General features: G+C 55.9%; 12 protein-coding genes across 12 annotated transcripts; 6 read left to right on the forward strand and 6 right to left on the reverse strand.

The window, feature by feature from the left end:
• Positions 1-9: 9 nt before the first annotated feature.
• Positions 10-1,211, reverse strand: BBBOND_0402630 (hypothetical protein; the record flags this gene model as incomplete). The annotated part of the gene is made up of 2 exons (XM_012914507.1): positions 10-771; positions 807-1,211. The coding sequence occupies 2 exons, from the start codon at positions 1,209-1,211 to the stop codon at positions 10-12; spliced, it is 1,167 nt and encodes a 388-aa protein (XP_012769961.1).
• Positions 1,212-1,915: 704 nt separating this feature from the next.
• BBBOND_0402640 (hypothetical protein, conserved) lies at positions 1,916-3,138 on the forward strand (the record flags this gene model as incomplete). The annotated part of the gene is made up of 3 exons (XM_012914508.1): positions 1,916-2,342; positions 2,379-2,487; positions 2,529-3,138. The coding sequence occupies 3 exons, from the start codon at positions 1,916-1,918 to the stop codon at positions 3,136-3,138; spliced, it is 1,146 nt and encodes a 381-aa protein (XP_012769962.1).
• A 266-nt stretch (positions 3,139-3,404) lies between these two features.
• On the reverse strand, positions 3,405-3,992 carry BBBOND_0402650 (hypothetical protein, conserved; the record flags this gene model as incomplete). Its single annotated transcript, XM_012914509.1, has 1 exon — positions 3,405-3,992. One exon carries the CDS (start codon positions 3,990-3,992, stop codon positions 3,405-3,407), a length of 588 nt encoding a protein of 195 aa, XP_012769963.1.
• Positions 3,993-4,303: 311 nt separating this feature from the next.
• On the forward strand, positions 4,304-5,418 carry BBBOND_0402660 (GTP-ase activating domain containing protein, putative; the record flags this gene model as incomplete). The annotated part of the gene is made up of 6 exons (XM_012914510.1): positions 4,304-4,513; positions 4,548-4,642; positions 4,684-4,772; positions 4,811-4,952; positions 4,991-5,282; positions 5,320-5,418. 6 exons carry the CDS (start codon positions 4,304-4,306, stop codon positions 5,416-5,418), a joined length of 927 nt encoding a protein of 308 aa, XP_012769964.1.
• A 799-nt stretch (positions 5,419-6,217) lies between these two features.
• On the reverse strand, positions 6,218-6,914 carry BBBOND_0402670 (hypothetical protein, conserved; the record flags this gene model as incomplete). The annotated part of the gene is made up of 3 exons (XM_012914511.1): positions 6,218-6,261; positions 6,299-6,713; positions 6,750-6,914. 3 exons carry the CDS (start codon positions 6,912-6,914, stop codon positions 6,218-6,220), a joined length of 624 nt encoding a protein of 207 aa, XP_012769965.1.
• A 1,097-nt stretch (positions 6,915-8,011) lies between these two features.
• Positions 8,012-9,134, forward strand: BBBOND_0402680 (hypothetical protein, conserved; the record flags this gene model as incomplete). Its single annotated transcript, XM_012914512.1, has 4 exons — positions 8,012-8,153; positions 8,192-8,714; positions 8,752-8,927; positions 8,962-9,134. 4 exons carry the CDS (start codon positions 8,012-8,014, stop codon positions 9,132-9,134), a joined length of 1,014 nt encoding a protein of 337 aa, XP_012769966.1.
• A 162-nt stretch (positions 9,135-9,296) lies between these two features.
• Positions 9,297-10,410, forward strand: BBBOND_0402690 (mRNA export protein, putative; the record flags this gene model as incomplete). The annotated part of the gene is made up of 2 exons (XM_012914513.1): positions 9,297-10,319; positions 10,357-10,410. 2 exons carry the CDS (start codon positions 9,297-9,299, stop codon positions 10,408-10,410), a joined length of 1,077 nt encoding a protein of 358 aa, XP_012769967.1.
• A 120-nt stretch (positions 10,411-10,530) lies between these two features.
• On the forward strand, positions 10,531-12,079 carry BBBOND_0402700 (chromatin assembly factor 1 subunit C, putative; the record flags this gene model as incomplete). Its single annotated transcript, XM_012914514.1, has 11 exons — positions 10,531-10,646; positions 10,682-10,775; positions 10,816-10,958; positions 10,994-11,049; positions 11,086-11,127; positions 11,167-11,209; positions 11,247-11,329; positions 11,365-11,473; positions 11,509-11,626; positions 11,676-11,966; positions 12,002-12,079. The coding sequence occupies 11 exons, from the start codon at positions 10,531-10,533 to the stop codon at positions 12,077-12,079; spliced, it is 1,173 nt and encodes a 390-aa protein (XP_012769968.1).
• A 21-nt stretch (positions 12,080-12,100) lies between these two features.
• Positions 12,101-14,260, reverse strand: BBBOND_0402710 (hypothetical protein, conserved; the record flags this gene model as incomplete). The annotated part of the gene is made up of 1 exon (XM_012914515.1): positions 12,101-14,260. The coding sequence occupies one exon, from the start codon at positions 14,258-14,260 to the stop codon at positions 12,101-12,103; it is 2,160 nt and encodes a 719-aa protein (XP_012769969.1).
• A 295-nt stretch (positions 14,261-14,555) lies between these two features.
• BBBOND_0402720 (hypothetical protein, conserved) lies at positions 14,556-18,185 on the reverse strand (the record flags this gene model as incomplete). Its single annotated transcript, XM_012914516.1, has 1 exon — positions 14,556-18,185. The coding sequence occupies one exon, from the start codon at positions 18,183-18,185 to the stop codon at positions 14,556-14,558; it is 3,630 nt and encodes a 1,209-aa protein (XP_012769970.1).
• A 200-nt stretch (positions 18,186-18,385) lies between these two features.
• On the reverse strand, positions 18,386-21,381 carry BBBOND_0402730 (histidyl-tRNA synthetase, putative; the record flags this gene model as incomplete). The annotated part of the gene is made up of 4 exons (XM_012914517.1): positions 18,386-18,624; positions 18,660-20,286; positions 20,323-20,468; positions 20,511-21,381. The coding sequence occupies 4 exons, from the start codon at positions 21,379-21,381 to the stop codon at positions 18,386-18,388; spliced, it is 2,883 nt and encodes a 960-aa protein (XP_012769971.1).
• Positions 21,382-21,535: 154 nt separating this feature from the next.
• On the forward strand, positions 21,536-23,736 carry BBBOND_0402740 (DEAD/DEAH box helicase, putative; the record flags this gene model as incomplete). Its single annotated transcript, XM_012914518.1, has 6 exons — positions 21,536-21,988; positions 22,028-22,459; positions 22,497-22,706; positions 22,744-22,856; positions 22,894-23,034; positions 23,073-23,736. 6 exons carry the CDS (start codon positions 21,536-21,538, stop codon positions 23,734-23,736), a joined length of 2,013 nt encoding a protein of 670 aa, XP_012769972.1.
• Positions 23,737-24,034: the final 298 nt, after the last annotated feature.

The following is a 24,034-nucleotide window of genomic DNA, read 5'->3' on the forward strand; positions in this document are numbered from 1 at the left end:
TAACTGCCTTTAAGTGCTTTCTGTAACTCCAGTTTGGCCTCTTGGTCGCGGAGGCAGTATCCCAGCGCCAGCTGCCAGAAGCACAGCTGGACGCATGAGGATCCCGTTTGCTGTATGATAACTCGTGGCGATGCGGTGGCTCCGGGCTGCACGGGCTGCGGCGGCGGTTGCTGCGCCATTGCCATCCCCGTCAGCGACTCCACCACCATGTCGGTCGACTCCTGCATGGCGTCGAGCACCCCCGATGTGATGTTCTCGAGCAGCGAGTTCGCTGTGTCGTCTGGCAGGCGCTTGATGTACGACAGTAGGCTGTCGGTGTTGTAGTTCGGGATGATGTCGTCCTTCAGCTGCGCGCCGGCAGTGTCCATCGCCTCCGGGGACGAAGCCGCGGCCGACTGCTTCCCGACAGGCTCCGGCTGCAGCTGCTGTGCCAGGCAGTAGCGGCACTCGGCGTTCCACAGCATGTACCCGGTCATCTGCATGCTGTGTATGAGCGCCGCCAGGCGTTCCGCCGTGGTTATCATCGTCGTTTCCACGCAGTAGCGGTAGAACGTCCCCACCAGAGCGGCCACAGTGCTCTTCACGGCTTCGCGCACCCTCAAGGGCGCCCGCTCCACGAACATTGACATGACCGCTGAGGGCTGTGAGTTCACCAGAGGTCCGTATGGTGCCGCATCCACGCTGCCAGCGCTTGACACGCCGTCCGCCACCGGAAGCGCCATTTGGAAGTTGAAAGCTGGCATCGGACGCGCCCCCTGTACCTTTAAGGCCCTGAGGCCGTTAGCGGCTCCCGGTGCAACAGGAACATCGCCCCTTGCGCCGCGTCCACCGAATATCCGCTTCAAGGTCATCCACAGTCGACCCAACACACTCCCCGGATTGGCTCCATGCAGGTTTGTAGTGCCCGTCGCAGTTGCATCAGCTACATTGGTCGCTCGTACGTCCGAACGCCTCTTCGCGCTGTAATTCGTCGTGCTATTTCTTACCGGTGATTGCCGGAGTACGTTCCTCGGCATGGAGCCAGCAGAAGCCACCAGGTTTGATCCGACCCATTGCGTGTTGCTTAGGAACCCGGTAGCGTGGAGCCCACCGCCATTTGGCCGAGGAATCTTCGAGAGCGCCGCCGCCAAGCGGGAGCAGGGCGCGCTGCCCAGCCGGCAGACTGTGAGCAGCAGCAAGCCGCTACACCATAATCTTGCGTTTGCAACCATACAACCGGCGGTTGACGCTCCGTTGTCACTATGGCTTTTCAAGAAGCGGATTCCGTGCCCCTTATGCTGGCAGAGGCGTAAGGCCGATGGGATGCCGTATGCCCGAATCTTTAATCATTTTTTAGACCCACTATGTGATATTTTTGTATTGCGTGTATCTACTTCCAGTGTCTGCCGCGGTACGCGTCGTCGTCTACCAGCGTGGCCTTCCTACGTGGGAGCGGGCCGGCTGAAGCCGAGACCACACATGTACGAGCCAAACCGTTCAGAACAGAATGGCTTCATACATGCAGCTTCCTGCAGCATTCAGGGAGGATTTCGACTGGGCTGTATTTCGTGTCTGGTTTCAACGACCCTCTGTCAACGGCCGCGCTAAGCGCTGCTTGCTCCGCACATTGGCGCGTTTTTAGGGAAAATCATCACGATATATTACGGTTTATGTGACGGCGATACGATGGTGCCATTTACGCCTGCGGAAGGCGTGACGATACACACCACAAGCATCCCCAAACGACATCAGAGCCGCGGACATGCTTCGCATACGAAGGCCAAACATTAAGCGCGGTCGCATTTCATTCTTCATAGGCGATATTCCGTGAATGGATGCTGATCCCTAAATGATTCCGGAGTCACACACCTATTCTGGGTGTGTGACTCGAACAAGACACGTACGACGCGTTGGCCGCGTATAGTCACAGATTGCAATGCTTCGACTCGAGAGGCTGGTCGTATGGCTGCTAGCCACTTGCTTGGCGGTCTCGGCCTTGCCAAAGGCGTTGCATTCCCAGCGTCCGTCGGCCGCCAGTTCGTTACAGCGTCTAGGAAGGTTTTTGCAGTCAAAGGCGCATAGCCACGAGCCAACGGACGGTCACGACGGAGAGGGGGATGAAATCGCGGAGATGCGAAAGTTGGGCGCCGACGCTGCGGCAGAAGGCCACAAACAGAAGGGCGAGATGGAGGTCGTGGACTCCCAACGTAAGCAAGAGATCGCAGACGACATGACCCGCCAACTCGAGAAGATGCGCGAGGGAGCCAAGCGCATGCAAGAGGACGCCAAACAGCACGCTGGCGAGGTCAAGAGCGCCGCTGTTGACACATCTGTGGCCACAGCTTCCATCCCGAAAGACAGTGGTAGGTGCTAGCAAATGTGTGTTCACGACTTCGCAGCGGGCAACATAATTATTACCAACCAGACGCATGACTACCCGCGCAAACCGCAGGATCAGGCCGACCCCATGAAGGCGCTGAAAACAGCGACGGAGAACCTGTACCAGCGGTAAGTACACGCGAATAGCCCCTTAAGCATTGTCGTTTCAGGGCCCGGCACAAGAACCTGCCAGTCCCCGAACCGGGTGAACTAAACACACCGGAACAGATATACCAGGCTCTCAACCGTCTCGAGTACATAGTGGACGGCTACAGGCATGCCCAGCTCGAGTCGCCTAATCCCGACCTCAACATCACCGATGAGCCCGAGAAGTCTCAACACGCTGAAGAGGACGAGCTTGAAAACACAGAGGACGACGCTGCAGCCGACGAGTCCCCCGTCGATGACGCCAGGTTCATGCAGACCACTGGCAAGGCAGCCCGCGCGCCCGACGATGATGACGGTGACAACGGAGACGATGATGACAATGACAACGGAGACGATGATGACAATGACAACGGAGACGATGAAGAGGGGGGGGATGACGACGGCGAACAGCATGGTGAGGAATGGCAGGAGAACGAAGACGAAGAGGGGGCGGGTAACCACAAGAAACCCGCTGATTCCAAAGATGCCAAGATGTCCCCTCAGGAGGCCATGGACGCCCTCGGCAAAACCATAGCGCATCTGGTGGAGACGTTGAACGCCGTTGTGGCATCGCACACTGGCGTGAGCAATGTCCTAATCCAACACGGCCCCACCAAGCCCCTGGCGAGCTAGGCCGCAATGATCGCATGTCGTTAGCGACAACGTTTTTACCTATATGCTGCACGGCAACAGGCGAAAAGCTATCGTTGGCCTAAAAACACAGCCGCAGAACAACTACCGCACGTAACTGCGCGCAGATGCGCCTATGCAAGAACAGCTTTAAAACGTTCCAGATTAAATAGCTCCGTTTTGGGGCGCCCGTTCATTTAACGAGCTTATGCAGCAGTGGAATCGCCAAATTCCAACCGCCTACCCGCGTTAGCGGGTCATTGAAATGTCTAAGAAGTCTTGGCCGTTTTGGCCTTTTCCTTCTGCGATGTGTAGGCCTCGAGTATGGAGCGCTTATTGCCACTCTGCCCCTCAGGCATGCGCAGCTGGGATGAGACCGTGCTCCCGGCCGTGTCCCTCGTGATGTACCCCTCGCAGGCCTTCTGAAACGAGTTTTGCGCGAGCGAGTCCTGCACGATCCCCGAGAGCACCTTCATCGCCATGCTCTTCAGCCCCCCCAACGGTGTCGGTGTAAGCACGGTAGGTTTCTCCGGTGCGACCGACAGTAACCCGTCGAGGCTAGGCGCATCGTACCGCCAGTGTTTTCCGATCTCCAGCTCTTCCGGGCTCTTCGGCGGGACGAAGCGGAGGTACCACTTTACCTGCCATGGCAACTTGTTTTCCACCAATGAGCCAGGCTCCTGGGTGGATACGAACTCATCTGAAAAATGCCAATCCGCCGTCACCGTTTCGATTTCGGCCTCGTCCAACACCTTTTTCCGCGGCTTATACGTGTCCGGGGAAGGTCGATAAAAGACGCGCCCATCTGTAGACTCCGGAGGTTGAATCGCCTCTCCGGGCCCGCTATCAACGTCCATGATGCCAATTTTGGCCGCCTATTGGCCGATGTGGCCCGCACATACCGGATTATTGGCGGCGTAGCACCGACCGCTACGCTGCCGTGGGTGGAGGCACAGCGTCACCACGGTGGCATACTGTGCCATCAACGACCCAGACGGCTGTACCTGTGTGTGTATAAGAGCTGCGGAGCATCCCGTGGCGTCGAATATGCGGCCTGCCGAAGGGTAGCCCGATTGTGCGGAAGGCTGCGTACACACCGGGGTCTACGGCGGTAGTAAATTTGGAATCCACAGTTTGTTGTTGCCACGGTATTCGCGTTTTGCCAAAAATGTTCGGAAGTCCGATTGCAGGGCGCATCTGCTCGATCGAGGGGAACAACATATGCGCGGATTGCGGCGGCCGTTCACCTCGCTGGGCGAGCGTTAACCTCGGCGTGCTGCTGTGTATAAACTGTTCGGGCGTCCACCGCATGCTGGGAGTACATGTATCTCAGGTGAAATCGCTCACCTTGGACAATCTGAAGCCCGAGTGGATAAAGGTAGGCATCTGCGTCCGCCAGGCAGTCCGTGCAGGTTCTCACCAATGTCGGCAACGAGATAGCCAACAGCTACTACCTCCACAAGCTCCCGTCACACGCTCCGAGACCCCACGCAAATACTTCCGCCAAGTAAGCGCCTAATCGGCGTGTGCGCTAATTGTCTGCATCAGGGATATGGAGATATGGATCCGTAACAAGTACGAGCGTAAGATCTATGCCATGGATGGTGTAGAGGAGCCTTACATCCTGCTTGCCAAAGGTGCGTGGCATTGTCGCGTTGCGATGCAATTCACTCAGGATACAATCCCCGCGAGATAATAGCCAAGGGCACCTTGGGACCAGCTGCTCGTCCACAATCTCAACCCGCTACGCAGGAGCCCGCCAATACAGCTATGGGAGGCAGTATAAAGGGGTTCGGAGGTCCGGAAGTCCCTGTGTGGTGCGTTTTGCGGGCGTATACAACCACATGTGTGTCAGCTCTTCGACATCTGAGGACCTGTTTGGTAATGCCAACGCACATGGGAACGCCGTCTTCCAGGATTCGGCGCCACAGGCCAACTGGTCCGGTGACTTTTGGCCCACTTCAACCCCGAGCAAAGGCCGAAAGGCGTCGTTCGACAATGACCTAATCGGCACTGTGCCCTCGAGCGTGAGCTTCGAAAGCAACAAGGTCGCAGAAACCAAAATTGAGGCGGCAAAGGACTCCATATCCAAGCTATTCGACAACCCGAGCCAAATAGGCTTCAAAAACTCGTCCTACGAGCAAAAGGTAGGCTAAAGCCTCATTGCGCTAACCTGCGGCGCAGACCCCCAACTGCGTCCAAGGCGACCTCTTTGACTTCAACTTCAGCGATCTCGGCAATAAGCTGCAATCGCAGCAGAAGCAGAATGACGACTTAATATGAGTCCTGTAACAACACGCACCATAATTGGACATGTGCTTGCGTTTGCAGAGCATGTCAGACTGAATTGATTCCTAATTGTTCACATCCCTGATACGTATTCTTCATTCAAGACTGCGCACTGTGTGACTGCCAGTGGTTCCTGCCTATGGGGCTTGCTGGGACACCGGCAACGCCTTGGATTATGCACCCGATGTGCTGCTACATTGGATAATCGTTGGCCAACGCGTCCGCGAACACCTTGGAAATGAAACCTTTGAAATACGTTTATAAGCTATACAACGCTTAATACTTGCATCTGTCCAAGACTTTTGAATCGAATACCCAAGTGTCATCATTAGGTATAAAACGGGTTTGAATCTAACCACCCAAGTGGCCTTGATAAGCAACCCATAATGACGCTGTACGTTGGCCATCTTCACTTCCAGCAACTACTCAAAAAACAGAACATGAATGGTACACTACCCAAATCACCCACGTAATCCTCAATCATCACGGTGACGATGGGAATTAAGGATACGCAGTAGGCCGACCATATCAGTCGGTGAGCGACACGATAATTCCATTCAATCAGCAAGACTAACGCCAATAATATGTAACTTATATCACATTAAACATATAAATTCAAACGACAGTTTCTAAGCGCAAAACTTCATTGACGGAGCCCTTCTTGTCGTAAAGCTCCTCAGCAAATGCAGACAGCTACAGTTCGCGTAGCAGCTGCCGCCACATTTGAGCTACTGACACATTGACTGGATGGATGGTGCGTTTGAAGTAAAAATGTAGAAGGGGGCAATCCAGCTTAGCCGACGGTGCAGCAGGCAGCCCTGTCAGCAACCTTTTCAACTGCGGCAAAGTTAATTCAAGCTTTGTATCGACCTACCTCCCTCAGCTTCGACGTAGGTGGTGGTGGTGGCAGTCATGCTGTCGTCGAGGTACTGCTGTCCACCGTTGTCAACATCAGTGGCGTGGTCGGCCTTCTTGACCTTAAGGACGGGGATGACGTGCTCGACAATCATGATCTTGGGCTCCTCGACGATCTTCTCCTTCATGACAATCTGAGGGACCTCGACCTCCTTCTCGACGTATTTGATCTGGGGGACCTCGACGATCTTGTCCTCGTACACAATGCGTGGCACGTGCTTGTGCTTCTCGACGACGACCTCCTTCTTCACGTACACGGGCTTGTACTTGACAACCGGCACATCGACATCGACGTACTTGTCGACATACTGGATTTCGGGGACCTCGATGATCTTCTCCTCGATGATCTCCTTCTCAACCTCGACGACCTTGGTCTACACATCATTACGGGGCATGCACTGGCGACGAACCTGAGTCACAGGCTCCAACACCTGGTAGTGGCCGACGTCAATGTTGGTAATTGAGCTGGCGCTGATTCCGGCGTTGATGAGAACCTGGCGGTGGGCGTCAATCGCGTTGGTGGGAGATTCGACGGCAACGTTGCCGCGAGTGCAGCAGTCGAAGAGGGATATCATTTTGGATAAATGTGAATGCGTTCCCAAAACAAATATTACGATTGTACCTGAATAATACAGTAGCGTGCGGCATTCCCGGAGAACGCGCAAGGGGGCACCGTAGTGCAGTGCGTAGGCATGATGTCGATTTCCGCGCGAGCTGCCGTAACGTGATTGATAGCAGAGTGCGCTACGATTTTGAACACTTTTTGCGTAATTTCGACGTTTTTTTACAACTGTGTTGTGGCGCTACGGTGGAATATGCTTGATCTCACATTGATCCTTCCGCTCCCGTTAAACCCCTTCCGGCACCAATCACCACCTGGGACGAATTTCTCTGGTGACGAAATGGCGGCCTTCAAGTGATGTGTCCGGTAAATTCAGCCAACTTTCGTGTGTAGTACGAGCCTTGGTCAGGGTGCCGTCTGTGTACTTAACTACATCGAACATATCCAGCATCATGGGCTACACATCGATGTAGTGCTTAAACACATTGCATTACTAACCTGCTTCCAGTTCAGAGGCTTTCGTTTCATCCATGCGGTTTTGCGGATTCGTGTTCGTCTTTTTGATGGCTTCTTCTTCGGCACTGCGTACAGTGCAGATTGCCTGTAATGAACGTTTTCGTATAGATTCGATGCGATTGGAGCTGCGATGAAGGTTGAGACGGCTGTCGGCTGAATTGTCCGTACGTGCGTGTCAACGGGAGGCGCTGGTAGCAACTTTCCAGGCGTCACCCAGCGTGCGGTGTATACACATCTAGTCACCCAGCCGTAAAACAACACAGAGAGACATAACGTAATCATCCAGATGTCGATGTCGCCTGTAATAGGCAATTTGCTGGCAACTCGTCGTCTCAGTGCGTTCCTTCCATCAGTTTGCGCCTGTACACTTCACTTAATTGTGTTTCATGGCGTTTATTTGCCGTTTTTAGCCTCCGTTGCTCCGGTTATCTTCTTCAGGTGACCCGACATCTATTTGGCGCGGGCACCGTCGCCGATGGAATCTCTGAACGTAGATTTGACAACTGACGGGCGAATATAACTCAATCCTAATTAAGTCAACTGCCAACCAGTTGGCAAGGTGTCGCGGCGTCAGATATTGTGGGCGCTGGCGGCATGATCGCGCGTGGACGCCTCGCCCGAAGGTTAAGAATTACTAACACTGTCGCTGACGGCATCCGCCCGAGCGTTTTTTGTAAGCGGTCAAGATTCACCGCGCCAGTAGCAGCGGAAGCTCCGACGCATTTAAGGCTGCAGAGTTAGTGAGACACTGATCGACTAATAATGCTCCTGCAGAGGCCGCTGTAACTCGTCCAACTGTGCAATTACCCAGTTGGCTGTCAGTGACTGATCCTGCGGCTCCTTCTGAAGAAGTTTGCGACGCTGTTTCTACGGAACTCTCGCCCCGGTTGCGCAACGTCAGGCCGTTTAGCGCCACGCAGCTAGCTCTGTTCAAGGCTCACCCGGTCGTTCAGGCCACACCGTCGCGCAAGAATGAAGTTGTGAAGCACCTTTGGAGGCTACGAGTTAACGCTGCGTACCGGAAGGCTCAGGACCGAAGGCTCGTCACGTCGGCCGGCGTAGTCCTGCATATGCTAAAGCACACCGGTTGCCTGTTCAATAACATTTTTACGTCGGACAGAGGACTGGTCGAGTCAATATTGGCCGCTGAGGAATACCGCTCGCGGTACAGCCGCGTGCAACTCGTGAACAGGTCGATAGTGAAGTACTGTCTTCGAGGCACCACCGCCGCAGTCGAGAGCGCGGACACGCTCGCTGAGGCGATAGTCCCCAAACCCAGTGTACCGCATAAACCACGGTACGTTGTTGAGGCAAAAGTGTGTGACGGTGTGCAGGCTTGTCCTCGCCCTGGACAACGTCCGTTATCCGCAGAACATTGGCAGCATTGTACGGTCGGCGGTTGCTTTCAACGTCGACCTGGTTTTCTACCTGAAAGGGACGGCCGATCCCTTCGACTGGAAGGTCTCGCAAATTACGGGCGGGCTGCAGTTCATGCTCCCGTACGTCAGAGGTATGGTGCTTGCGCGCCAGTTCACGCCGTGCAGGTGACGCCCGCGAGCTCAAGCGACTTTGCAAAATCCACAGGCTTACTCCGGTGGTCGCCCATCTTGAGGGGCAGCAGGTTGACGACCTCGAGATTAAGCAGGGCCTGTGCATTATTCTGTCGAACGAATCGCACGGTCCTGATCCAGACATCCTCAAGTTCGCGAAAAGGTGAGTTCAGCCGCTGCCTCCGTGCGCCATGTCATTTCAGGGTCGCGCTACCTATGCATCCGCTCGTTAACTCGCTAAATGTTTCCGTCGCAGGGGCCATACTGATTCACGAGCTTCAGACACGTTTATGCGCTGTGACGGCAGGCGCCGGTAACTGACAGTAAAGATGGCGTATTCGCGCGGGTCAAACGATGACCCCAAGACCCACTTTTTGACCGGACTGCCGGATGACTCTATATCGCACATCTCGTGGACGCACACCGCCAACCCGCTCCTGCTGGGCGCAGGGAGCTGGGACAAGAGCGTCCGGCTCTGGAGGGTAGCGCCCGCTATCGGCAACATGGTGACATCTGAATCCGTGATGCTGTACCGCCAGGAAGCGCCGGTGCTGGCCAGCTGCTTCTCGGCCGACGGCACCAAGTTCTTCGCCGGCGGATGCAGCAACACCGTCATGGCGTACGACCTCGTCAGCCGCAACCCGACGGGCATGCTGGTGGCTAAACACGACAAGCCGGTGATAGGTGTGTACTGGGTGCAAAAGCTCAACGCCATCATGACGACGAGCTGGGACGGCAAAATATGCATGTGGGACGGCCGACAGCAGCAGCCCATGTGGACTGAGAACATTGAGACGAAGATATTCGCGTCGCATTTCCGCCCGAACATTGTGTGCGTCGCCGGGAGCAACGGGAAAATCCACGCGTGGAACTTGGACAACATCCAGCACGCGAAGAGCAAGGTCACGCTGGATTCCATACTCAAGTGCCAAGTGCGTTCACTGTGCCTCTTCCCCAACGTGACCGATAAGTCCGGGATCGTGTACACGTCAATTGGGGGCCGGGCGGTCGTGAGCTACTTCACGGAGGAGAACAGGTCGCATAACTTCTCCTTCAAGTGCCACCGGCAGGACGTGCCGGGCAAGTCCGCGCAAATCCACCCGGTGAACGCGGTGGACTTTCACAACGTCCATGGCACTTTCGTCACCGGCGGAGGAGATGGCGTCATCACCATCTGGGACAAGGAGCACAGGTCGCGGGTCAAGACGTTCAACAACGTCGACTCCCCCGTCGTGGACGTCAAGATACACTCCGAGTCTAACATGCTGGCGTACGCCACGAGCTATGACTGGTACAAGGGCCTAGACCAGGACCTGCTTGCGAAGACCAGGCGCCAGATCGGGATTATGCAGGTAGGTCGTCGGCCGTCGGTAGACACATTTCGCTCAGCTGCGAGACGAGGACGTAAAGGGGCGCCCCAAGACCATTGGCGGCCGTAGATAAAGCGAAAACAATTTTTTTCCCTAATATTTTGCTACATGCGCATGATTCAGCTGCGGTTGCGGAAAATTCCTGGTGGTTTTCGCCACGTGGAATCCTGCGCAGCAGTTCACTTTAAAAAAAATGGATGCCCACCGTCACAATTGGCTCGTCAACACTAGGGTGCTCTACAATTTTATCAGCAGCATTCGGCTGCCACACCAGCCGATTGCTGTGGAGTTCCTGCCGGAACTGCCGGGGTAGGCCTGCAGTTGTCACACATCAGCGCTTCCAGGCGTCGCGAACCCGCCGGGGATGTCGCGTTCTGCCAATTGGCCTGCGGTCTGCGGTCGGAGCAGGGAGAGAAGGTCGCTCTTTACTTGCTAGAGGTACAGTGTCGCGTCCTGTGCGACTCGACACCTGGTGCAGGTGGCCCTGCCGGCTCAGCCCATAAGCGAGGAAATTCGCCGCTACAGCAAATGCTTGGACTACGAGGGGTTCCCGCTTCCGGGCTACCCCGAGCCGATGTACCAGTGCATCACCAAGGCTGAGCTCGACTGCGGCATACAAAGGTGCGGAGCGCCTGCGTGATTCCACACATTTGCAGCCTGAAATCTCACAGCTACAACGACAAGTGCTTCCTTGCCGCGAAACAAAAGGATGGTGCGTCAGGAGCGCCCCTTCCACACATCTTTGCAGTGTTCATCTTCAAGCTTGAGGGTGGTGTCTCCGAGGAACGAGGTTAGTCCATTCGCCTTGGGCTTCCGCCACACCGCGCAGACATGAAGCCGTTGCACACGTTCCAGGATCACGAGGAAGAGGGGTAGGACACGCTAGTCGCTCCAGCAGACCTTCCACAGATACGGCCTGGCGTTTCACAAGGTACGGCCCATGTTGGGGTCCTGTTCCGAGGACGGGCGCTTCAACGTCTGGGATGTTTCGGGTACGCCAGCTGCAACTGCGCCTCACCGCTTACAGAACTCGCACCTGTGTACCAGTTCAGCTCGCCCGTGGTGCTGAACTCCGTGGAGTTGCTTGAACACGAGAACCAGGCGCTTGTCGCCGCGGAGGACGGCCACGTGCTCATGTAGGTGCAGGCCCCCGCGTTTCAATGCTGCGCAGCATGGACTTAAGGCAGCCCGTCGTCGCCGGCAAGACCGCCAAGGTCGACAGCGCCGTCAACACCCTGACAATCCACTGCGTCAACACTGACATCTTCGCCTCCGGAACCGCCAGCGGGGTGAGTCGCAGCGCCGCACCCGCGATGCATACATGCCCAGGTTGTACAGCTGTGGGACATACGCAAGCTAGACGCGCCTTTGAGCGGAATCCAGGCGCACGATGCTGCCGTCATCAAGCTCCAGTTCAACCACTATTTCCCCATGCTGATTGGCAGCGCCGCTGAGGATTCCACCGTGCGCGTCTTCGACCTGGAGGCCCCATACAGCGAGGACGAGGATGCTACCCCCACGAACGACGAGGAATGTGATGGCGAACCCATCGAGCTGCTGTTCACGCACGTCGGGCACCGCGAGCACGTCTACGACTTCTGTTGGGGTACTGAGGAGCTTACTGAGACGGTTTGTGTCTGTTAGTGTGACATATAAGTGTACAGTACATTGCCTCCGTGGGCGATGACTACGGCCTCCAGCTTTGGCAGATTACCGACGACGTGCTGGACTTCTCGGCGTAAGAGGCCAGTTAAAACAAAAACTTAATTACTTGCGGTCTTGAACAGTGTGTCGAAGTTTTCCTTTCGTACGTTAGCTGCCCCCAAGGGGGTGGGAGTGTGCTCCAATGGCTCGACGCTACACGCTGGGTAGCCGCCTATGAGGGTGTGCTTCAGCAAAACAGCGGCCTTGATGTTTTTCACCGTCGGGGCGAAGTAGGCGGCGGACTGGGGGTGGTCGCCGGAGGGCGCGACGATAAAGCTGTATCCTCTGTTCTGCGGCGGCACCACCCGGCAGTTGTAGTACAACACAGAGCCCATGGACACCTCCGGGTGGTACTGCGGCCGCAGCACCCATACGTTCTGTAGCGGTTGATGCTCCCATGTGAGTCCGGGTCCCATTTCGACAAGCGAGCTTGCCAGGTTCACGTCAACCGTCTGGCCAGAGCTCGGCGGGTTGAAAATGACGTTCTCCATCGCCACAAAGTTCCCTGATCCCTTGACCGTCTCCCGCATGGCGCGAACGCCCGACTCGGAGTTGGTAATGGCGAGCCTCGCTGGGGTTTGGTTGTAGTGCTCGTAGTAAATGGTCGTCTCAGACCCCAGGTTCAGTTCGGCCATGTCTAGAATCGAGTTACCGACAACCACCAGGCCGCTCGGCGCATTGGGCTTAACCTTCAGGATCGTGATGCCGGAGCGGTCCACCAGGAGCTGGGTGTTCGTGAGTTCCTTCAGAGGCGTGCAGAGGCTCGACGACTGCTTGTGGTGATGTACAACATCCGCCAAGCAGACGATGTCGCCCTTCACGGTGCTGGGGCCCTGACGGTCCGCGCTGCTGCCGTTGCCCGCACGATTCAGTAATGGGTAAATGTCGGCGAAAGAGCTCGCCAACAAACCCAGCTCGTTGATTTCCACGGGACGCAGGTGGCTCATTTTGGTTCCGTACCACTTCTTCAGCGAGTAGGAGAAGCCTTGACGAGTCACCAGGGTGGCATAGTTGGTGGAGAGCATCGGAGTCGTGAGGGCCAGGAGCACGAACGTGTGGCCTTCGGGCAACGTGTACTCGATGTTGTGGAATTTGACTTTGTTCACGTACGCGGGGCGGTTGTCGTCACTCTCCGAGGGATCCTTGTATCGGTAGTATTTGCCGTTGCTCACTTCGCGCATCTCGATGGGCGAGTAGTCGCCCCTTGTCTTCTCCGTATCGAGGGTGAATCCCTCGCCAACGTAACTCGGGATAATCGGTTCGTGGCGGCTGGGAAGATCGCGGAACCCGTTGAAGACGTCGGAGTCAATCACCGGCATCAGGTACGCCGCGTTGGTGCCGACGCCATAGACGCTGTAGAACGACTCCACCCATATGTCGCCCACCAACGAGGCGTTAACCAAGTGATAGGCACCATCAATAGCATCCGAGTGGCACACGGTAAACTTCGAACACAAACGTGGGATCGGGATCTTCGTCTTGTAGAAATAGATGCCATTCCACAAGTGGTCCTTGTTGTCGAACGAGGCGCACATCACCTTTAGGTTGTTGTGGCGGCACCAATCTTTGGTGGTAGCCACCTTGCCGTAGGTTGAGGGGTCAGCGAGATCGATCTTCATGCTCGGCATCTCGTATTGCTGTTCGGGTACCTGCGGCTGCGTCTGGACGATGCCGAAGGTCCACAGGCTCTGCAGGACGCCAGCCAGCTGCGAGAAGAAGGAGTACGTTTCCGGAGCGGGGTACTCCTTCCTGAAAACGCAGAAGACCTGCGGAGTGAACACACGGTTCCAGAAGACATTCGACAGGCTGGAGTACAGCTCTTCGTCGTATCGGCGTTCGAAGAGCCCGCCGCCGATTTCGTAGGTGATCAGAATCTGCGAAGTGGTCAGAGAGTTGGCGACCTTGACCTGGAGGTTGCGTGCGTGCGGCATGACATACATGACCTGGTTGCCCATCAACAGCAGTATGGCGGAGCGGATGGGCCGGCGGTCCTCGATGCTGTAAACGTACGTGCTCTGGTCCAGGTAGCGGATTGATATTCCGTTACATAGCTCCTGCGGGGAAACGTCCAGAACGTCCACGACCATCTCCTGAGGTGCCATCGTGATGCAGGGCTGCTTGGCACAAGTTCCCAGCTGGCACTCCGCGCCCGGCGCCGCTAGCAGCCGTATGGCGGCTGCGTAAATTAGGAAAACGCATAATTGGCCGTAGAACGCCATCCTTATCTGGCATTCACAACAACGGCGCCGCTGCGACGTGGGTGGGCGGACACACCAAAAGTATTGTCCCTTGGCGCTTACGCCAGATACGACCCGTGCATGAAACTAAAAACGCGCATTTCAGACGCGCATTGGTGCCACCAGTAGCGAAGGAATGAATGCCCGCGGCCGCGACCGGAACGACGACACCACGCACCACGCGGAAGCCGCGCGCCGCTGCCGGAGTGGGAAAGACAGCTGAAAGCCTCATTATTTAAAATTAAATTAAGACATAAGAGCGTCAAAACGTTACATGCTACGACAGGTTGTTCATCACGAAGTGAATGCTGGAGTGGTCCGTAGCGTCCACCCTCGACATGTCCACCGTTTCGAAGGATCCCCTACCGGTGAATTTGTACGCCTGCGCCATCACTCCCGCGATGGTGCGCACAACAATCAGTACTATTTCGTCTTTCGGTCCCACGGAGTGGTACACATGCTTCACAATCTGCTTCGGCACTCCGCGGATGATTGCGCCCTTGTACATGATGTGGTCAATGACGCATCCCGAGGAGGCAAGCGTGGTGTAGACGGTGGTGCTCGGGTCGCGGGTCATCTTGATAATCACTGGCGACTTAGCGCCGACAGCCAAATCCAGGTTCACCGTCGCCAGCTCGCTGCGAAGCTGAGTGTGGCGGGTCAGAATGTGGTTCACGGTTACGAACTCCAGGTTGCTCAGTGGTCCCCAGTTGCAGTTGTATTCGCGGGGGCGCCTGAGCATCTTCGCGTCGTTGGAGTTCTCCACGGTGTAGAACGCCGAGACGGGCTTCTCCTCGGCGGTGTAGTGTACGTGCAGCGTCGCTGTCTCCGACTTCTGGCCTGGGTAGGTAACCCAGAGGTGGAAGCGGCCGGAAGACTGGTCCACAATCACGGTGTGCGTTCCGAACACCACGCGCAGACCGGTATGCATGACGTTGCCCGTGAAGTACACCTTGTTTTCAGACAGGGTCAGGTACCGCACGTAGTGCGGGAAAATGCCGTTGTTGAAGTCCACAACATCCAAATTGTCGAAATGACGCGCGTAGTCAGCGAACATTTCGTTAACATCCACGAAGCGGCCTTCTGCCGCGTTGGATTCCTCGTCATCCCTGACGAAACGGAAGAAACCGGAACCGGGGTTCTTCTCACGGAAGTTAATCATAGAAGAGCCTCCGTCTGAGTGGCTCAGGTCGGCGCTGATTTCACGCAAGCCATCCGGCTGCTGGGAAATGGTGACCTTGACACACTTGTAGGCCGACACGAACTGAATCTCGTGGTGGCCGAATACCAGCGGATTGAACACCTTAGAGGTATCACTGGGCTTCACAACCGTGACCTTGATGTTGCCAATCTTAGACGTAACCGATTTCACGTCACTGAAATTGAGGTTTTCCAACATCAGTGGGACGGCATCCTTGTTCAGTGCCGGGTAGAGGCGACGACGGAAGGTTACAATGGCGTCAGTAGTCATCTTGTTGTTAGTGTTAATCCTGTCGTGCTTGATACCCTTGGGGACCATGGTGTAAATGTTGTACACGTTGCCTTCGCCCTCCGCGTTACGGAAGACCTGGCGCCACCGGTGTCCGGCTTCAGTCTCCGCCGAAGTCTGGCCGATCTTCAAGACACCCACGCTGAACTCGTGGTCGTGGTTCAAGAACAACGTCGACATGTTGTGGTAAGTGAAGGCGGCATTTCCAATACGGCCGTCGTGGAAGTCGGCAAGCACCGGAAGCTTCTCAGGGATTATACTATACCACGTGTTCTGCAGGGCATTGCGGAGATCGTTCACGCTGGAAGCAGTTGAGCACTGCACCTTGCTGAGTAGCCTCAACTTGTTGTACAAAATGTTTTCCTCCATGGCGTACAGGTATCTGTCAATGCGGTTGCCCTGGGCAACGAAGTCGTCGACCAACAAGTACTTCTGCGCGCTGCCGGTAATGACTGTGAAAATTGGGTTGCTCGTCTCCTCAAACATGAGCTGCTCGCGTCCCCAAACGAAGACCAAAATGCGACTTTCCGCATTTTGTGGAGTGTACACAACGACGTTATTGGACACCATGAACAGCTCGACATCACCATTTACCATTGGGTCGTTCAGGTTCAGAGTAATCATGCTCTGCACCGGAGTGACACCATCCTTCGTAATGCGATCGAATTCGGCCAAATTGTACTCCTTCAGCAACTTAAACTTTTTGTTCGCATCCACCAGCGTTGCACTGTTTCCGTTAGTCTCGTACAGTTGCATCTCCTTCACACCATCCTGCACCAGAGCAATCACAGTCTTCTTTCCATTTTCAGCCACCAGCACCTGCGTGTTCATCGATGCCTTCAACGTCATCGACTGTTCCTTGCCGATCACGAGGTTTTTGAACCCCAAGCAGGCGCCCAAACTCGGGGTGTAGAGGATCATCCCGTGGCCGACCTGCCCGGCGAGCACATCAGCCTCGTTGTAGTCCATGATGTCCAAGTCGACGAACTTGGCCATGCTGATCCTTTCGTTATGTGGCAAGCTCAAATACTGCACCGGGAGAGCGTGTCTCAGCAAGGAGAACGTATGCTGATCACAGAGTGGCATGTCCGGAGGCACTGACTTTTCCAAAGAGACGCGCGCAGAAATCAGGCCAAACTTTGTGCCGTTGACCGAGGCCAAACTGATCCTGCGCTGGAACTTCTTGTCGATCTCAGTGAACGCCAAGTATGTGTACCCGTCTGCTTCGGCGATTCCCAGGTCGAAGCCGTTGTGGCTACCGTGCACCGCCAACTTCATGATGACCTTCAGGTTTTCCCTCGACAGGGGACGGATCAAGTAGTGCTTCGTCTCGGGGTAGGCAAGCACAACAAGCTCCGACTCAAATGGATGGTCACGGGTGTTGCCGAAGTTGTACGACAGCTCTACGAGTTCCTTGGTGTAGTTAGGCAATGGAAGCGCGGTCTCCAACTTCTCGGGGGAGTCCGTCACCGCGGCAAAGGAGTCAACCACCTCATACTGCGACTCGGCGACGGACAAACATTTGTAGTACGTGTGCGTGGAGTGGGTAGGGAAAACTTCGGCAATGACCACATACTTGATATTTTCGTGTTTCCCCGATTCGAAGAAACGCCAGACGTAGAGGTCGGTGCTTCCAGGCATGAGGGTCATCGGCATCGTACGGAAAATAACGTCACCAATGCTCTCGGTTCCAGCAGAAGGGCTGCGGTTGTAAATGAGATCGTACGTCGACGCCTTGTGGTTGACCATACCAATAGGACAGTTGGATTCCTTGATGTTGAGGGTCTGCTTGACGACTGGCTTGGGGGTGGTCCAGCCGAGGCTGCTCATGACGGTGGCCCAGGTGTCCGAGAGGACGTTACCCTCGCTAGCCACCTGCTTCAACCACCACACCTTCCTTCTGGCGCGGTACAGGCGCATGGAAACACGTTCGCCAAAGCCGTCGAACGACTCGATCAAAACACACAGACGCTTGAGGTCATCCTTGTAAGTCAGGATCGTACGCCTGTCGTATTCACCGTACTCCTGGAGCAGCTGGCTGTAGTACATGACGTCGCCGAGGGTGGGATTGTTGTAGGTGTGGGGAAGCAGGTCCGTATTGACCTGGTAAAGGAGGATGTTGGTACGCTTGTTGACGGTGTCATCATCTTGGGGAGTGGCTTCTATGGCGTCGTGGTGCTTGCGGCTGAACAAGTCGATGTAAATGTACTTGTTTGACAAGATGTCGTCGTTGGTGGCCTTGTTGACCCATGGCACGCACCCCGACTTACGGAAGATGTATGGAATGGCGTGGAAAAACATGCTAACCTTACCACTACCTTTGTTGCGGCCGAAGAACCACAGGAAGGCGTCACAGGGTAGGAATGCGGTGCTCGAGAGTACAACGCCGAGTAGCGCGACTAGCGTAACGAACCGCATTCTGCCGAGCTTCATATCTACACGCTGCGCAAGAATTTACTAATATGCATAGAGTTCAAATGCAGATAGAAGTCCTCAGCGGGACCCTCTCTTATTATCCAATCTTCGGATGGCAAGTCCTTGGGTAAACCGACATGAAAAAATTCATTACATCACACAGGTGTTGACGCTATCGTGAGCAACATTATGATCACAAAATATCATAACACCTGCGCCATGTTTGGAATCACGTTCTTAGTCAACTGCACATATCGCCCGCCAACCTCACCAAGGATACGCCTGACGGTGTGTACCATGTCGGCCCTACTAACGACGACTTCTTCACTCTTCCCCGCATCTTGCGCATCAGTACCATCCTCGCGGCTGTAATTCAGTGGCTTGATTCGGACTGTGCCGGCCGCTACCTCTGACATGCCGACTACCACGGCGAGCTGGGCCCCTGCACGGAATGTCACATGAGGCCGGTGAACTCACTTTTAGCGGTGGCCGCGTCAAATTGCTTGCGTAAATTGGCGCGTGCGTTATAATGGAACTCGGCAGTGACGCCTCCATCCCATAGAAGGGAGCACAGTCGCAGGCGCTCCAGCGCCATGGACTCGTCTCCAACGGTACACACGAACACGTCAGTGATGTCGCTCGAAACGTCGCCGTGGGCAACCACCTTCATCAGGCGTTCTATTCCTACCGACATGCCGACAGATGGCACGTTCCTTCCGGAGAGCATCCCGATCAGGCCGTCGTACCGGCCACCAGCACCGACAGAGCCGACGGAGGCTCCGGTTAGCACAGCCTCGAAAATGACGCCAGTATAGTAGTCCAGTCCTCTAGCTAGACTTAGATCGAAGGAGAGCTCCTCAGCGGTGACGCCGTAGGCCGATAGGTACTGGTTCAGCAGCACCATCTCATCCAGCGCTTCGGTGGCGCCGGCAATGTTTTTCCCGCGCAAAAACGTAACTACATCTAGCATAGGCCCCTTTGTCTCCACGAATTCCTGAAGCGCATTTACCACGCTAACAGACAGCCCCTTCTCACACATCATCTCGTCTCGCACGTTCGCCCACGGCTCCTTGTCAAGCTTGTCGATGGAGCTGCATATCGTGCGATGCATCTCAGAGGGCACGCCGCAGTGGCTCATGATGGCATCCAAAACTACTCGGTGTCCTATTTTGACGTGGAATCCACCGGGGCGGAGCATCCGCAGCACGCGAATGAGTATGAACAGCACCTCGGCGTCGGCCACCATCGGCGGGTGGACGCCCGCGTAGTCCAGATCACACTGCACGAACTCGCGGAACCGGCCGCGGTTAATCTGTGGCTCATCACGGCGGTACACTTTGCCGATCTGGTAGCGCTTCATCTTGTCAATCTTGTTGGAAGCCAGGAATCTGGCAAATGGGACCGTCAGGTCGTACCTCAGTGACAACTGCTCACCGCCGCTGTCTTTCAGATCGAAGATGAGCTTCTGGTCTTCGCCGTATTTGCCCATTAGGGTCTCTCGAAGCTCAAATACCGGGGTGTCAATCTCGCATGCGCCATGCTGCTTGAAAATGGAGCGCACAGCGTCAAGTACAATGGTGCGCACCAGCATCTCCTCGGGCAACGTGTCGACGGTTCCCTTGGGGACCTTCAGCTTGCGCACCTTCTGGTTGCGTGGGATAAGCAGCGTCTCTACACGCGCTGATTGGTGGAGGAGCCGCGGCCCCGCGAGCGAGTTGCACAACACCTGATACGACCTCACGCCGCTGACACCTTCGCCGCCCAAAAGTTCGCGCAAATACGCAGCAACTCCCAAGTTGCCATGCCCTAGAAGCAGCTTGCGATCGCCCGCGTCAGATCCGGCTTTTGCTGCCTCGGCGGACTTGCCCTTGGGCCGCTGCTGCGTTGACAGGATGCTCGTGGATAACGACACACACGCAACGGACATGTCTCCGCACACTCCAGCGAGCTTGTCCAGCTTTTCTAGGTTAACAGACGTGGAATCTAAGCTTGCCAAAGACGACTCGAAACTCTGTATCAGGTTCTCATATTCGGATGAACTGGTATTGACATCCGCCGCGCCTGAGGCGTTCCCGACGCCCGAAGCGTCATCGGAGTGACCGATCTACAGCGCATATAAAACATCGGAGGCTCCTCTCACCTCAGAAGATATCACCTTGAAGCGGTTGCTCAACCCCCTCAGGAGGGACATGTAGCACGTGGCAACAGACGTGAGGCAGCGGCACAAATTGGCCACATGCGACTGCAACGCGAACAACCAGGCGTGTTCGGCGACTTTTTGCGATGCTGTGCAGAGATGAGTGTGGAGGGCCAGATGGCGCAACTAACCTGGGTTGTTCATGCCACCGCAAATGGCAGCAAACATCTCGGAAGTTATCTTGATTACCGCCTTCGAAAGGTGCTCTAGCTCCCCGTTTGCGAGCATGTAGCTGGGGAGAATGAGCTCCAGGCTGGCGTCGCCAGAGTTTGACGACGAGGGGATCAACTTGCTGTCCTCAGTCAGCCATATCAGGTTCCGCGCCACTCCTACGCAGTGTGGGAGCTTCTGGATCTCCGCGCTCGACAAACACTGCGTGGGTATACGCAGGGACTCGCAAGCCAGGCCGACAGCACAGTCGGAGAACTTGGAAAGGGAGCTCAATACCAGGCCAAGCACCGACACCGTTGCAAACAACTCGGTCTGGCCACGGCTCAGCGCAGCGCACTCATCCGCCGTGAGGCCGAGGCTGCTGGCGATCGTTCCGAGCGCGTCCTTGTCGGATCCCGCGGCACCTATTTGTGCGACGCTTGCCAACGTGCGGACCACACCGGAGCTGGGGGTGCTGGCCACCTCACTCGGACCCTCGGCACGCAGATTAAGCGACTCCAAGGCCATGCTCACGTCGAAGGAAGTACGATTCAAGGCATCAAAGAGCTTGAGTATGAACCCGGAGCTTGGTGGCGGCTTCCGACGGACGGCCTTCTGCAGAAGAGCGCAGCATATCATGCGGCCTATAAGAGAATCGCGGTAGCTAGAACCGCGGGCAGCGGCACCCGCCGCCTTGTCAGAAGCTTCAGAACGCCCAATTGACGTCGAAACTGCAACTCCGAGCGTTTTCGCAAGCTCGGGCTCGAGAACCAGCGGACGCTTAGACAGCGCCACGGAGAAGAGCTCCTCCATGGAGAGCATACGCACCGAATTCAGCACAATCTTCGCCATCATGAAGTTAAAGCGCTGTGTAAATATGTCTGCGGAGGGATCGGCGCGATTCCAATGCAAAAACCGCCGCCGGCTCTACATATTCTGATACACATCGGCGCGCCACACGCAAGGACGTTCCCGTGGGGGAAATGAGTCTGCTAAATCACTTAAAATGGAGCATCCGGACTCAGACGCGCAGGAGAAGCCAACCGAACCGGAGGAGAACCACGACGAGTCCGGAAGGTTCGAATGGGCGCCGCTCGAGTACGACGCCGCCCTTCAGGCGGAAGGGCTCTTCGGACTCGAGGTTCTGCAGGATGAAAGCGGCCTTCCACCGATCAAGAAGGCCAAAACTGTCAAAGAAAAGGCTAAGAAAAAGAAAACGCCAGTAAAGAAGCAGGCAAAAGAGGAAGAGGAGGCAGACACGTCGGAGGAGCTTCCGGACGGCGAAATAGAGAAAGCAACCCGCGCCTGGAACAGCCTGCTCTTCGACGATTGGGAGATACCGATCCAAGTGCGGCGCAACCTTCATGCGGCGGGTATGCTCCTGCCCACGACCATACAGAAATTGGTGTTCAAGCCCTCTCTAACCGGCTCTGCAAACATCGTGGCATCGGCAAAAACGGTATCTTAAAATGGATTAGGTTGGGTATATTTTGCGTAGGGATCCGGCAAAACACTCGCTTTCTCACTTCCCATCATTCTGGCGTTGCTGAAGCACGAGCGAGCAGGTGAGGAACGACCGATACTCTGCCTGGCCGTTCTCCCCACCAGGGAGCTCGCCCTACAAGTCAAGGACACCATAGCGATGTTGCTGAAGGGCACTTCGATGAGCGTGTTCGCGCTCATTGGAGGCATTGCCATCCAGAAGCAGGAAAGGGTGCTCAAGTACAAGCCTGAAGTCATCGTCGCCACGCCCGGCAGGCTCTGGGACGCCATGCAGGAGCTCGACATGAAATTCGACCTGAAGTACCTGGTACTGGATGAAGCAGACAGGCTGGTCAGCGACAAGGCCTTCAAGGAGCTGGGCTCGATCGTGGCGAAGGTCCGGACCAGCCGCACCCAGAACTTCATCTGCTCCGCCACAATGCTGAACGTAGGCGCCACGCGTCGCAAACGACATCGCTGTGCAGAAGAAGAAGGATCTGAAGGTCATTTTCAAGATGCTCCAAATCAAGAATCCGACCGTTTGCGTGGCCTCGCACAAGGGGGACGTGGTCATGCCCTACGATCAGTTCGCGCAACAGAAGTTTTTCAAAATAAAGGAGGACGAAGAGACGTGCAACACGACCTTGCCGGAGAACCTCAAGTTCCAGGTTGTCAAGTGCTTGGACAACGAAAAGGTGGTTGCGGCATGCCCGAACGTTGACACCGCTGCAGGAGCTCAAGCTCGTCGCGTATCTGATGGAGCACTACTCGAACGTGGATCACGGCAGGACCATCATCTTCGTGAACAGCATCTCCTATGCATACCGGCTGGAGCCCCTCCTCAGGTGGGTGACCCAGCAGCGCTCCGCAACCCCGCCGCAGCCTGATCCTCTGGAGGGACAAGCACGAGCTCAGGATCGCAAAATCGCACTGCATGACCCTGGACAAAGAATCCAAGGTCAACTACATCACGAGCTTGCACTCGAGGCTGCGGCAGAAGCAGCGCCTCAAGCGGTTAGAACAGTACGTCCCTGGCAGCGCAACACGCGACGCGTTTTCAGGTTCAACAAACATGACAAGGCCATTATGGTGTGCACTGACGTGGCTGCACGGGGCATCGACCTGCCCAAGGTGGACGGGGTGGTGCACTTCCAGCCGCCGAGGAACGCAAGCCTCTTCATACACAGGTCGGGGCGCACGGCGCGTCTCTCCGCACAAGGTACGCGTTCCAGCAGCGCGCTAATGAGTGTGCCAGGCGCTGCAATATGCATCTGCGAGAGCTCGGAGGCCGAGACGTGGGAGAAGCTGTTCAAGGCCGTTAACCGGAGGATGGATGACGAGGAGGAGATCCTGGGCTGCATTCCGCAGAAGCAATACCAGCGTTGGTCACCCGCAGAAGTGCCGTCAAATGTCGCAGGGTACAAGAAGCTGCTAATGTTGGCGAGCTCCATAGAGGCGCAGGAGCACCAGGTTGGCGGCGGGAACGGTATACGAAACAACGTGTTGCAGCTCACGAAGAAGGCCAAAACGGAATCGTGGCTACACACCTTCGCCAAACAGGCGGATATCGTGCTCAGCGATGAGGAATCGGACGAGGAAGCCAGGCACAGCCGATCGACGACGTACAAGCTCCTCAAAGCCGGGAAGAGGAAACTCCTCAGCGTAAGTCCCAAACGCATCGAAAGCCCAAAAGAAACGCAGTTGCGGTCTAATAATGACGGCTAGTGGCCACTCGCCGTTGCTGATGGCCCGAGGAACAGGAAGGCTAGGTGCCGGCAACGTCTCGTCCATTGGCCGCAGCGGCGGCGTGGACCTTACAGACAGTTCACGTTGGCTCTCTATATACTGATACGTACTACACACGGCTTCCAACTGCAAGCGTAATTATATTTGGATATCACCGCAGCCCGCAGGGCTGTCACCTGCGGCGCGTGTAACATCGTGCCCGTGGACGCGTAGAGGCGGACGGACTACACGCCGCACCGTGTCCTACGCGCACATTTTAAACAAACGACGCGTAAGC

This window comes from Babesia bigemina (assembly GCF_000981445.1).
Source record: "Babesia bigemina genome assembly Bbig001, chromosome : IV".
Taxonomy (NCBI): Eukaryota; Apicomplexa; class Aconoidasida; order Piroplasmida; family Babesiidae; genus Babesia; species Babesia bigemina.